The 14,302-nt window shown below is 36.8% G+C and overlaps 2 protein-coding genes across 2 annotated transcripts; both read right to left on the reverse strand.

Moving 5' to 3' along the window:
* Positions 1–2,757: 2,757 nt before the first annotated feature.
* LOC116187362 (probable transcription factor KAN2) lies at positions 2,758–5,494 on the reverse strand. Its single transcript, XM_031516020.1, has 5 exons — positions 4,906–5,494; positions 4,343–4,419; positions 4,179–4,215; positions 3,905–4,007; positions 2,758–3,695 (listed from the first exon to the last, which is right to left on the reverse strand). Exons 1-5 carry the CDS (start codon positions 5,234–5,236, stop codon positions 3,185–3,187), a joined length of 1,059 nt encoding a protein of 352 aa, XP_031371880.1. The 5' UTR covers positions 5,237–5,494; the 3' UTR covers positions 2,758–3,184.
* A 5,618-nt stretch (positions 5,495–11,112) lies between these two features.
* Positions 11,113–14,152, reverse strand: LOC116188468 (sorting and assembly machinery component 50 homolog B-like). Its single transcript, XM_031517849.1, has 4 exons — positions 13,546–14,152; positions 12,796–13,281; positions 12,062–12,553; positions 11,113–11,570 (listed from the first exon to the last, which is right to left on the reverse strand). Exons 1-4 carry the CDS (start codon positions 14,041–14,043, stop codon positions 11,490–11,492), a joined length of 1,557 nt encoding a protein of 518 aa, XP_031373709.1. The 5' UTR covers positions 14,044–14,152; the 3' UTR covers positions 11,113–11,489.
* Between the last annotated feature and the right edge of the window lie 150 nt (positions 14,153–14,302).

Here is a 14,302-nt window from a genome sequence, read left to right on the forward strand (position 1 = left end):
ATTGGAGGAGAGGCTTCAAACTTCACTCATGGACGGAATGGCTATGGCTGCCTACATTATTTAAAAAATTAAATAATAATAATAATAAAATGCAACTTTATTATATAGTATCTTGGTTTGATTGTAACCGGCTAAAGTAATGTGATCTTTTATTTAACTTTATTTTTATATAGATATATCTCTTATAATTGAAATAACATTTTTTATTGTTATTTTATTTCATTCTCGTTACGTCTTTATTTTGAAAAAAAAAAATTGTATACTAACCGATATGAAGTTTTGAATTCAATTCCTAAAAGCGTTTGTCGTCCATGATTCTTCTGTTCAGCGCAAACAACCAGCAATCGAGTTTCTGATACGAAACCTATTGTGCATGCGGCGACTATCACGTGGACAACAGTAATTTTATTGAGCTAGGAGAGCGATATGTGCTGGTCGTATTTTGCTAGTATTTTGGACGGACTTCCAATTACATGGGTCCCGTATCATCTTGATTAACATTTAATTAATTATTAATAAAAAAGAAGAAGATTAGATGAGAGCTCCGTGGTCTTGGGCTTTGTTGGGCCTACCATTCATTCAACTAGTGGGCCTCGCCGAAGATTTGAGCCTGCAGTCTGATAAGACCGGGCCCATCGTTCTGGTTTTTTTTGGATCAAGGGCGTAAACAGTGCATGAATTCTCGAGCTGGCAATTTCTGGCTCAGTTACACAGTCTTGATGCGATATATGTTCTATTTATCTTTGGCACCGCACCATGATATTTTCATTTTAATGTATGAAAACGGCACAACTACGGAACGAGCAGTTCCCGTCTAGATAAGCTTGGGATGGAATCAAATGACTAAGCCCATTAATCTATAATTGGGCTCGACAAGCTCATAATCTAATAATCGAGGAACATCCCATGAGTGGCTTAATTAGTAGTAGTCCCTCGTATTCATCGGCACAGGTATTGCCTTCTCTATAGTGTGAATCCACTAGTCAGTATTACGACATCAAAGTCTTGCGAGAGCCCCTTCTTCGCACCTTATAAGGTCGCACTTGTGCTAAACTTTTGACCTCTACTTGTCTGAAATTCGAAATTTCCTTCGGAAATGGCGAGCTTTGCTGCAGTATCGAGACCTGCAGTGGACTACTCTTGTGGTCATCTTCTCCGCTACCTCAGCAATTACCATACTATGACCGAGGCCTTCGCCTTCTTTTTGTAATTGATGAAAATTTAATTAATTAAGCTTTCAGTAATGTTATGAAACATATATATAGCTGATGAGAGCTTGTTCATGCGTTACTAGCTCATGCCGATTTGCATAAGTTATGCCTTACTGTGCCCTAATTAATTCCACTATAGTAAATTAGTTCTATATATATTACATTAAAAAAAACGATATTTTTTTTGCCATAAAAATGATTTTTTTTCCTCAAAAGTAATTGAGATTCATTCACTACTCAAAATAGTACATGACAAAACGCTCAAAAAATATAAAATTACAAGATCAGAAACAATCATAGGTATTCTCCTTGGCAAATTGCATAGAAAATAATAGGTGAAAAACACCAAGTAAATGACTGCAAAACAACTGAAATAAACATTTCAAAGTTCCGATCAAAATTCCTATCGTCCCACATAGACCCCAGTAAAAACCAGGAGAGAGGATCCTCTGGCCATAAAAACGATGATATTTGAGAGTATTCGATATATTAATTTAAATATATATATATATATATATATATATATATATATATTAGTTACCATGCCGCAAAAAGTATATATTTTTAGTTTACCGTGCCAAACGAAGGAGATGAGAGCGCATTCACGAGTTTACCAAATTTGACCGACATAAACATACGTATTTTTCGGTAAATATAACGAAGCCACACAGCCTTAAACAATAGCATATATAATAGGCGAACGAAGAATTACAATCCCGAGTTAAAAAGAGACCCGATAATATCTTCTTGGACATGACAATATAGAATAAAAGAAATTCGAAGATGTATTAAAATGATGATCAATGTGCAGTGTATCATATCCATTGATCGCATATCAAAGAATTTAATATGACATAACCATTGGTTGAATGATATCAATTTTCTGTTTGGAATTGGACGGCATAACCCGATCGATGACATCCCTTCACTTTAGGTGTCCCAAAACTTTTCTCTCGATACAGTTGATAATTAGGAAGAAACAATATATAGTCTAGTACATGATTCACGATCCCTTCCATTTTCCTCATACATTTCACTGATTCTCAATACATATAATATAATATATGTAACTTCTTATGTTTGCCCTTCTTTTTTTTTGCTGTCTTTCTTTCGCCAACTTCCAGAATATGTATGAGGAGAGAGAGGATAAAAACAAAAGTCCACGCCAAGATTCAAAGCAAAACTCTGTCGTTTACACTGACAGATTTGTCGCAGAGAGACAGTAATGCATGCAACAAAGATTCCATTTCAGTTCCTTCTTAGTTACTGGGGTTTTTCTTTTTTAAGGTTTCTGCAGATTTCCTAATCTGCATGTGTACGTAGCTCGAGATTGCAGACATATATGTGCGTGTGTACGTTTGATTCTTCTAGTCAATTTTGCTCCTCACTGTCCTAGAAAAACCCTAGCTTCCGGGTTGATCCATCGATCTCATGAAATTTTCACGAACTTATAAAGAAAATAGTGAAAATGCAATGCAAATTTCGTTAAATTATGAAGTTTTACAAAAATAAAGAAAAAGAGAATAAATTGATATGATTCTTCAAAATTATCCAAACAATGCCAAATGATGCCCAAATTCGTCTCTCCCTTTCCCTGTGTATATCAGAATACAAATCAATGTCAAAACCTTGTATATAAGGAAAATTTACGGTCCAGTACATGGACTAATTGGATCAATGTAGGGCTCATGACCCGAATCAATGATCTCGAACGAGAGGCTCATGGACGCTCCATTTCATTGACCTGCGAACTTCCCAGTATACATATATATCTACTGTTGAAGAGAGACAAAAGAGAGACTGGGGGCATGCAGAGATCAGAAGATGCCTCCAACAATAATAATATTAATTAACAATAATGTTGCCTTAATAATATATGAAGGCAGTACACATTATATCATCGAAAATGTTCCACTGAAATTGCTGTCACAAACAAGTACCTGATCAAGATCTCACTTCGAAGTTGTCCCCATTCACAAAGTCAGATCTAGGGTATTTGTCTTCTTCTTTGTCCTTATTATTTCACTCTCCTCCTTCTCCTTTTCCTTAAATCTAGTAATCTTATCTGACAACGTATTATTACTCAAAGAATTCAAAGAGAGACTCAAATTGCTCTCCGTCGCTCCGTCATCGCCATTGTCTTTGCGATTTACCTGATCCGACTTTGATTTCATCCCGAGCGAGAGGTCCAAGTCTAGTGTTGACCCATTTGATTCCGGGTTCTTCCTCTTCTGCACTTCTTTTGGCACTACTCTTAGGCTCAAGAGGGAAGGACTTGAAGCACTGCTTGGGAACCTGATCTGGTCTCTGATGGAGAGGTCGGGTCTACTGAAAGGAGAATTACCCGCATATTGAATGTCATTATTGATCATCAATCTAGCGTTGTAATTGCCAGCGAGACCAGAGCCATTATTGATCATATGGTAATTAGGGCTGTACACTTGGTGGTGGTGGTTGTGGCCTTTCCAAGAAGCATTGCCGTATCTTCAACCAGAGAAATAAACGAGACCCGTTACTTTTTATAAGGCACAAATAATAAACGAGTAGAAGCAGGATAAAAAAAATGCTTGAATGACATTCATCAGTTACTGCGTCTGCAGAGACAGTATATAGATAACTATAAGAAAAAAAAAACTTAAAATTTATATGTCAAATTACATTTTTTTTGGGGCATCGCATTTACGATTAATTACCTTGAGGAAGCTCTTTCATTCAAGCTTTGCAGCATCGAGAGTTGGCTTAGATTGTAAATGTGGTGATCACTGCCTTCAATTAAAAGGCCATGGTCTTTCATAGCTGTCAAATGAATATATAGATACATTAGGGACGACTATTATTTTTCTGTTTGAACACAACGAATTTTATTTGAAGAGACAACAAATTACCCAATCTTTAAACCAATAAGAGTCAGTAATTTATGTAGTTTTAGATCTAAAATGTTGAGCGAATTAATCCATTAGTGATCACCTTGATTGTGGTCATCAATCTTCTTGCTCCTATACATCTGAAAAATAAAAAAGAGTATGAGAAATTCGAGTAAAATCAGTGCTCATTTTGTTGTTAAAGAAAAATTTAAACAATGGCAAATTAAAGTGGAAAGAGATTATGTTGAAATTTTTTTAGTGAACTACCTGAAGATGGCTCTTGACATGAGCGATACTTAGACCTTTAATGTTCATCAACTGAAGGACCAACTTCGGTGTCGCTCCTACAACGATGCAAATGAAGGCTCCTACATTAGTTACATCTTACACATATCTAATTGTGAATCTTCTAAAAAGAAATGGAGATTGGCCAGAGAAACTTCTTAATTAGCAACAAAATTATCAAATCAATTGATTTCCTATGTATTTCCTTTCCAGCCCTTTGGGTCTCAATTCGACGAAGCGAACGTGCTTATTACGATATGTATCCTCCAAGGTAAGGACATCGATGGAAGTGGAATTTGAAGAGAGACTTAGCAAGCAAAGAAAATAAACTGAAATTCCGAAGGGGTCGACGAGGGTTTATGCCTGAAATTTATGGAGGTTTGGTGGCTATTGCCCTATCTTAACTATCTTAGACCATATCCTTAATTTAGGAGACTATATCAAAAGGAATTCATTGTAGGATTAGGTTTAACTGAGAATCAATTTATTTGACAGCTCTTTAAAATTTCGAATCATACGGACAATTGGAGGAGCATAATGCTTACTATCATGTCCTCCGAGTCTCTCGACGGCACGAACAAAGCAGAGATGGAGATCCGGAGTCCACCGGAGCCTCGGCATCTTCGAGCGGATGTACTTCCTCACAGCTCCCGAACCGGAAGAAGACGCTGCCTTCGTTTTCTCGCCATTATTGTTGTTGTTGTTCTCTTCTACCGTGCTGCTGCTTGAGCTCCTCCCGTTATTAGTTCTCTTCTCATCGCTCTCACCACCGATCTGGTCCACCTCCTCATGGCGGAGGTCTTCTGGCCTCTCTGCTGAGGAAGGGCTTCTCGAATCGGAGAAGAAGTTGTTTGCAGTACTCTCACTCCCCTTCATCCTTCAAAGACGAAAAAGTCCAATCCTTTTGCCCCGGATTTTCTCTTCTTTCTGTGAGCTCTCAGAGATTCAAAGGGAAGTCAACATCATCTCCAAGGATGGTTTAACCAAAGAGGACATTTCTTTTCTATGTAACAGGTCTCTCTCTTCATTCCTTCTTACCTCAGACCATGAAAGGCATATTCTCTCTTCCTTAGAATGGCAAGGTGGAAAGAGAGAGAAAGAGAAAGACGAAGAGAGAGAGAGAGAGGGGGGGGGGGAATTTTTGCAGAAATGGGGTTGGAATGTATGACAAATGAAGCCCTAAGTCTTTGACAGATATGGGGAAGTCCCTTCAATTTATCTGTTTTCCTTTGCTTTTTTGTTTTCCTTTTTATGTTACTTTTCTGTTTTCTATACTCTCGCACGTGTCCCACACCCACATGTGTCCACTTCTTTTTCGAGATGCAACTTGATCTTTGAAAGTTCCATGAGCACCCACTAATTCTATCTAAAACGGGTCGTTCAAAACTCTCGTAATATGTATTTTCTCTTTTCACACCCGAAACTTTATTAATGAAACAAGTATCCAACTATTTGAACCAACCCATATTGTTTATATACACATTATTTTTTAGATTGGAAAATAGTACAAACGCTCGTTACAAAGAGAGAAAAAAAATTATTGATCTGACTTGAACTGAATTAGTCAAGATTTATTGAATTTTTAAATACTATGATTCATGTCGAAAAGAAACATCGAACTATATGCTATCATACATATACATGTATATATATTCACTTCTGATATCTTTTTAAACATAATTTGTCTGACCTGCATGGATGATGCAAGGGAGTTTGCATGCATTTATTTCATAATTAATTAATGACGTGATATATGCGGCTCACATGAGATGATAAGAAGGAGAAGAATTAGTCTCCTTCATGTTTACCTTTGAACAGTCTCCACAATTTGCGCCTGATGTGAAAATATCGATTAATTTATTTTTTGTTATTTTCATTCCTTTAGAGAAAAAAAGGGAAAAGACCCCATTATCATTAATTGCATATTTATATTAAAAAAAGCTTTCTTCAAAAAGAGAGAGAGAGAGAAATGGAAAAATTACGTTAGTAATTTAAGAAAAAAGGGGAAAAAAAGAAACTTGACAGGGAGAAACTGGCGAGTTTGCAAGGATATAACTGTGTTGGAAAGTTTGGATTTTCATGATACATACTAATGGTGTCCCCTATAACCATATAATATTGAAAGTTGAATAATATGTGTCTAAATCGATCGAGACTCATTGAGAAGTACGTGCGCAACTTACTGTGTGTTATTTTGGCTAGGGATTTTCTCATCTATATATCTGCTCACAATTCTGATCTCGTGTCTATATCAATTAATAATTAAGTTGTGATTGGTTAGCATTGTTTCTCAGACAGACAAACTTTCTAATGATTGTGGGAAAGTTTAAATGTATATGCACCGCAATGTTTATAACGTTTGGTTCCATTCCATATAGCTCTAGAGTTAACCTAAAATTTTATTGACAAATTAATCCAATCAGTTAATTCAAGGTTTACATCTAGGAATATGAAATATCAAATTTCTACCTGCATATCATATGTTTATGTACTTGCTTGAAGGTATATGGTATGGTATGTGTTATATCTCAAAAATCAACATATATATATAGTAGTGGCTTATGATTCCTTCAAGACACATGCACGTATATATTATACTTATATTACACAAAGACACCCACACACAAAATATAGACCTAACCTAAACACCTTATCTTTTATTAAGGTGCCGATTCTTGAATCACATAAATGTGCTTTATGTATAGGTATGTTATATACTAGAGAGATCAACCTCTACCAAGTACTGTAGTGAGTGAAGCATTTATTAAGAAAATGGCAGGTTAGGAGATTTGGCAAGACCATATGCGTATAAATAAATCTATCTTATTATAATCCATAAATTCACACACACACACACACACATATATATATATATGTATGAGCCTAATTTAGAGAGAGAAAAGAGAATCCTGGGGAGTAGTTAAAGTGTCAGCTCAAAAGAATTATATTTATGCATCTAACGTGGACAACAATTTCCTCAGATTAAACTTGCATATACGTAAAATATAAGAAAGTGGCATAGTATAGTAGTATAAGTTTGGACTAAAAATCAAGAGACTTTAGATATGATTTTTATAGGTGAAACTAGTTATATCTCTTTATTTGGAATTTTATTTTATTTTATTAAATTCAGTTCTTCCTTATATTACAAAAACTTGCATATACATATATATATATATATATATATATACGGAGAGAGAGTTGGGGCCTATTTTATATTTATGTGTATATATATATATATTAAAAACCTCTGCCTGCCACCGCATTTTCGTCGAGAATCACGGATTTGTCTCGCTTGGTCTCTTAGATTTCCAATTTCTCGGTCAATTTTCAAAATGTCTTAATTAACTTATACTTGAACCTTTTATTCCTTATCAATCGATCTCACCAGCTGTAAACTGCGTGAGAAGGAGGCTTTTGCAATAATCTGTAAATCCGCAAACTTTTGAACCGATCGATACACATGTGTTGATTGTATATATGCTGATCATTGAGACAGATCAAGTTCAAGTCAATTATGTTCTAACCCTTCAACCGAAGAAAGAAATGTTAGACATATATATAATTAATTATATGTAGATGCTTTGTTTTGAGGGGAACCTTGAAATCTAAGAACTTAGGCTTTATTTATGAAGAGAAAATAACGTCGTTATCATGCCAATTCATCACGATGATATGTCATGCTTATTTATTTATTTATTTATTTATTTTTGTTATTTATCAATTCTTTGTTTGAGAGATGAAACTCTCATATTGACTATTGTCCCCCTCCATTCTTCATAAAACAAAGTAAGACCTTTTTCTTCTTCGACAGCTCGCATGATATTGATTTGCCCTCGAAAACTTTTTGCGTGACTTTTGTTTGCCGAAAAAGCAGAAGCTTTAGAGGTTGTGACCATGGGGGACTTTGCATGCATGAGATGAAACCCTAGCCTAAGTAGATATTCCATCCTCGTGTGATGAGGATTGAGGAGTTAGCTAAAGGGCTTTGAATTAATTGATCACGTTAATTACTCCAATTCACGGAATTCACCAGCAAAAGGGTATACCCGCACGGGCTTCCTGAGACCCCATCACAGCCGCCTAAGAAATGCCCACTTTTTGCAAAAGAAGAGAAAAGGCTTCATGCATGCATGACCCAATTAACTTTGTAAAAAAAATTGTGTGGTTAGGGAAACAAAAATTATGTAATAATATGGATGTACGTGCGTGTGTGTGTGATTTTAGGTCATTTATAACAAGGTAAATTAACTAATGATGATATCCAATACTCGCAATAGAATTCATGTGTGATACATGTTAATGAAGAGTTATATATATATATATATATATATATATAAATTAAGCACCTAAAAATGCCATATGATATTTTTCGTACGACATAGTTTCCCTACTTTTTTGGGTGAATATATAGTTTGCTTAATTACTTTTGTAGAAGTTAGAATATTTGATATATTAATTATGAGTATTAGTTATATGGGATTATATGGGGAAAGACCATAACTAATTAAGAGACGGAGAATGCTCTGTGGTGATATGCACTTGTGGAGATGAAAACTAGAAAGTAGTCAAGAGCATATAAAATGATTTGTCACACTTGTTAAGCGCATAATATTTTATACTTTTTGAATGAGTTACAAATCAGAATGAACGTTTCGATGGTAAAAAATGTACATTATTTTTTATAGTTCATGTTGCAAGTACGTCATGATCATGATATATCACGCTATGATTACTTTGCAGTATTACTAATTAGAAGTGGTCCACAAAGACATTGGTATACATATGCACTATGACAGGAATGAAAACAGAATAAGGAAAAATAAAATGTTGGACACATATTTAATAAAAAATTTGATTTGATGAAGAAATTGGTAGAGGGTGTGCTGAAATTCCATTAAAATAAAAGGAAGAGACCGATGAGAGATTCAGTCTCGAGGAACCAGTCTGTAAAGTCAACTCCTAGCTTAGTTAGACAGACAGGAAAGTATAGTACCTTTGCCCTCTGTTTTTTCTTCATTTCCTCCTCCTACTTCTACCGTAGGCTTAAAAGTTAAAATAATAATAAAGATAATCAATTATAATAATAATGGCATTATTATCACTATTATTATTGTTTTTGTTATTATAATAATGATAACGTGAAGCTATGTATGCGGGGATCCGAATCTTATGGGAATAAGGCATGTCTGTCTTTTCACTTCACTTCGGCCATTCCAGCTAGCTCCATGCACATGATCAATACGCATGAATGAAAAACAAATCCCATGGCATGCCATGGAATATACTATTACAAAAACGTTAAATCCTCCTAAAAAAAATTAATTGTCTAATAAACTTCCTAACATTAACATAGCTGTTGAATATTATGTAATTTACTATTTATATCATTGTGAGTGAGATTTTTTTGGATTAGAAAAACTTTCGTGTTAATTATTAAGAGAACGTAACAATATTTATACTATTATCATAATCTTCATCCATTGCTATTGGCCTCATAATTAATCATGGAATTAATTCTGGGCAACTAATTACCTCTATTGTTTCCTTCAACAATTTCTCTTATTTACTTCATATCAAGCGTAATCACCTAGCATTCTCCTTTTTAAAAAAAAATTATTTCTTCCTATGATAATCAAAATATTTATATATTTATCTTCATATCAAGCATATTGTATATGCTCTCGATCTGTCACACATCTAACAATTGTCGAGAATTATACACGAAGGGTGGTCTTAGAAATGTGCAAACCTTAGAAATTTTGACCCGAAATTATAGATGTTAAGTTTTTCTTTTGTAGGGCTTTGACGTATTCCGTAGGTTAGCAAAATTCTCATCCATGTGTATAATATTATACAGATATTTAGCATGCATGATAATATTATTATTTCACTCAGCAAATGGGAATTGCGTAATAAGTATTTTTCTTCAGTTTTAAAATGATATTAGTTGCAAGACATGCTTTGGGATCGGCATAAGTACCACCGGATGACTAAGCTGGGCCCGACATTAGCATGATTAAGAATCAACCTCACCTCCACCTTTCGTATGTTAATCATGGCACTCGTCCTTTCGAATGTGAATCATGTGCTCGTCCGACGATAATCATGAATCACGATACTAATCCCATAAACATTATGGGGGAGACATCTGACCACATCACGAAATTGATATACCAAGAGAATTGAATATCATAGTCCTAACTCCAAAGAAGCACGAGTTAAGTGCATGATCGTATAGTTTCAAGATCAAGGGCCTGATCGATCTTGATCATATAGTTTCAAGCACATAGAGAAGAGGTTGGAGGATATATAAATGGACCCATAGAGACACAATGGCATTTTCTTTTGCATGAAACAAAGATAATGGAATTAGTTGGGAAAGAATCTTGCCTCCATATAATAGCAATATATATAATATATGATTATTACTATATGGATATATTATTATAAACATGCATGATATTAATAAGTAGATGAAGCTGACTCCTTACCCATCATTCATATTAAAATCAGTCACCATTGATCCTAAGAATCATTAACTTCTCAAAGACATTGAATTTGAGACTGAAACAGGCAGTGCACAGTAATTACTAGGAGTAGGAGACGGCCTCTTCTTCCGAACCAACGCAAAAGACCAGCTCGGAAACGGAGTCTGAGACCCAGAAAAAGAACTTTGGCCTAACGCCTCATCAGCATTACCATCAGGAGATGCCCAGGTAATCAGCAAACAAGAATGAAACCAGAGCAAGTGAAACTCAACCATACCGAACAACAGTGACAGTTTCAAATAAGAACATCATGTCTCAAACAAATGAGCAGCACAATGAATGCCTTTTCTTCACCGGACAAACATATTTTTGGCGTTAAAGACAGTTCGAAACTTCCATCTTTCATTAAAAAAATGAGACGCATCCTCATTACCAGGTGTGGTGGGTTATTTCCTCCACTAAATTCCTCTCCCAATAGTCAACCTCGATCTGGAATTACAAAAACGGTGGACGTCTAGAACAAGGATGCCAACAAGGCAGTAGAAGATCCGAAAAGAAAACTTAAATTTTACCTTATTCAGACATGTTTCACATCTCTTCTCGGCATTGTTGAACCACAACTATTAAGCCAGGTAATATCATGTAGAAGAAAAGCTGACCCTCAACCCGGCCTTGCCTCGATCAAAATCAAATTGCCTCAGTACATAGCAGTAGTTGACCTGTTGCAAAGTAAGGAGAAATTACCTTAAAAAGGGTCCACAATCCATGAGAAGCAGAACGCAAATAACAGGCAAAACATCTCCAAGTTGAAGAAAATAAAGTTCCTTTTAAAAGAAATTGACACACAGATGCCACATACAAGCAAAATATCAATACTTAGATCCTTATCATGCTTAATCAGAAAAGAAAATGTTGCATGTGAAGAGAATCAAAATAGCTTTTACCCTGAGAATGGCCGAAACATTAAATTATTCGTTGATAATTTCATATCCTTTGTTAGCATAGATTATAAATAGTTTTCAAGAATTACAAATCCATATACGAGCAAGCTCTTAGAATTCTTTCAGAAAAAAAATCGAAACTCCTATGAAACACGTAACTGCCATCATAAGAAGCATTCTCATGCACAATCATGTGGCACCTACTGCATAGGCCATATCTTTACTGCTTAAGCTTAAAAAACTCGGTAATGAAAGCATTAAAAACTGACCTCCAGGCGAACAATATTTGTCGGGACAACAATTCCAGCTCCAACAGAACTGCGGTAGGATTTCACAAAGTTTTGAAAGGAGAAGTTGCGGAATTCATTTTGTGACAACTTGGCAAGGTTCCCCGCACATGCAAATACATGCCCATAGATTCCACTCTTTCTGGACCATTTGAATGGAAGATCAAAAGAAAGATCGGCAAAAGCAGTCACAGCGATGTCCCCACCAACGAAGTCCCTTTCACTGGACTCATCATCAGTTTGCCGCCTTGGTTCTGCGGGGCCAACCCCCCTGGTTCCAAATCCTAACAGTGAAGTTGGACCTCCTAATGAACTGAATGGAGACGAATTGCCCCCCAAGAAGAATCTCTCAGGCAGGGATGATGGCTTTTCCAAGAATCCTCGGCCCCATGGAAAGAGGACACCAGCAGACATCCCAAAGTTGAGCGCAGCGTGATAAAATCCCAGTGGAACAGCATAACGAAGATCAATCTCCTGGAAAGGGAAAAGTTTCATTAATTAAAGATCATGAAGAAGTCTATGTTCAAAGACATAATATTCACCAGGAAATGAAGCAATATGAACAGAATGCCACAAGATTACATTAAAAGACAAGGCTACATTCTCGCAACTAGTGACTAGATTCCCTCATCAAGTTCTCTTATTGAAGCAAATGCATTAGAAGACCTTAAAATAAATCACGACCCTGAAATAGGAAAAAGTCAGGAAAGTATGACCTGGCGTAGAAAGCGCAAGCTTCGGGAATCAGGAAAAAGGCCACCAAGTTGAGTGGTAGAAACAAAAGCATACCCCTGAGTTGGCCTGACGGGTGAATTTCTCCTGTCAAACCTGAATATGTATTTGAGAGCTGAGCTTAAACCATGTCCCAGTTGTCTCCTTACTGGTCTAGATGACATCTGGGAAGGATCTGCCAAAGTGCGCCAGGCAAGATTATATGTTAAGTCATGGTTCCTCGAAGAAAGTAGGCCAAGGGACAAGCCCATTGATCGCTCATTGTACGAAGTGTATTTCAACCAATCTTGGGTTATGAGGAACACTCGAACAATCAAAGGAGTTGCCCAGCTTTTGAATCTCGGCAAGAACACGCCAGCACTCAGCTCAGATGTCTGATTCCAACCATAAGCAAACGAGGTGTCCCAAAGATCCCCATAACCGAGCAGATTCTTAAACTTTAACACTCCTTCGACTGTTGATGACCTAGCCTACAGAGGCATTATATGACCAAAATGAGAAACACGAATGCATCATCTTTGCATTAGATTCAGTGGTTTCTAAGAAGATTGCAGAAATTATTTTCAAATGTTGACGCATACTAAATAACCATAGAAATCAACTAAGCAGTTCTTTATATTCGAGCCAAAGCCAAGGTCAAGCATCAATGCCAGACCTTCAATTTAGACAATCTCGAGCTAAGCTAAGCATTTTACTATCATCAACCAGTCTCTGCAGCACCAAGATTTCAATACCTCTGGCTTGGTGTAGTAACCGATTTCGCCAGAGAGAGGGTTGCTCGCCTCCACGACATTTACAACCACGTTCGCAGTGCCGGGCAGCTCCTTCGGCCCCGAATCAAGCACGATGTTCACGGAGTGGAAGATCCCGAGCTGTTGGAGCCTGAAATTGGCCAAGCTCGCAGCTTGAAGGAGCTCCTGCAGTGAGCCCGCGCGCTTCAGGTCCTCCAGCTCCGCCTCGATCACCCAGTCCTTGGTCTTGGTGTTGCCTTTGACAAGCACATCGTGGACTCGGATCGGGACCTGCTCGGAGGACAGCTTGCGGGAGAGGTTGGTCAGCCTGGCCTTGTGGGCCCGCAGCTGCGCCTCCTGAGACAGCGGCTGGGGGGGCTCGGGCTCGTAATCGTCGTCCTCGGCCTCGGAATCTTCTTCTTCTTCTTCTTCGTCTTCCCCGATGCGGTTCTGCGGGTCCCTTTCGCCGCCATTGGTAGGGTTTTGCTCGGGAGCTTCCATTGACGGAGGGAGAAGAAATGGAGACTGAGACGCGGCGGCGAAGTATTGCTCTTCTCTGAAGTGTCTAATTCGGCAGTGATAACGGAGAGACTGAAGCGATGAACAAGAAATGGAAAATCGATACTAAAAAAAAATAAATAAATAAAGAATTTCACATCAATTAATCAAATTTATTTTCCTGTACATGTTGACTTTTATATTAATTCGCAAAATCAACATTCTTTCCGATATATATTTATTATTTTTTACTATACAACTA

The sequence above is a fragment of the Punica granatum genome, chromosome 8 (genome assembly GCF_007655135.1).
Source record: "Punica granatum isolate Tunisia-2019 chromosome 8, ASM765513v2, whole genome shotgun sequence".
NCBI lineage: Eukaryota > Viridiplantae > Streptophyta > Magnoliopsida > Myrtales > Lythraceae > Punica > Punica granatum.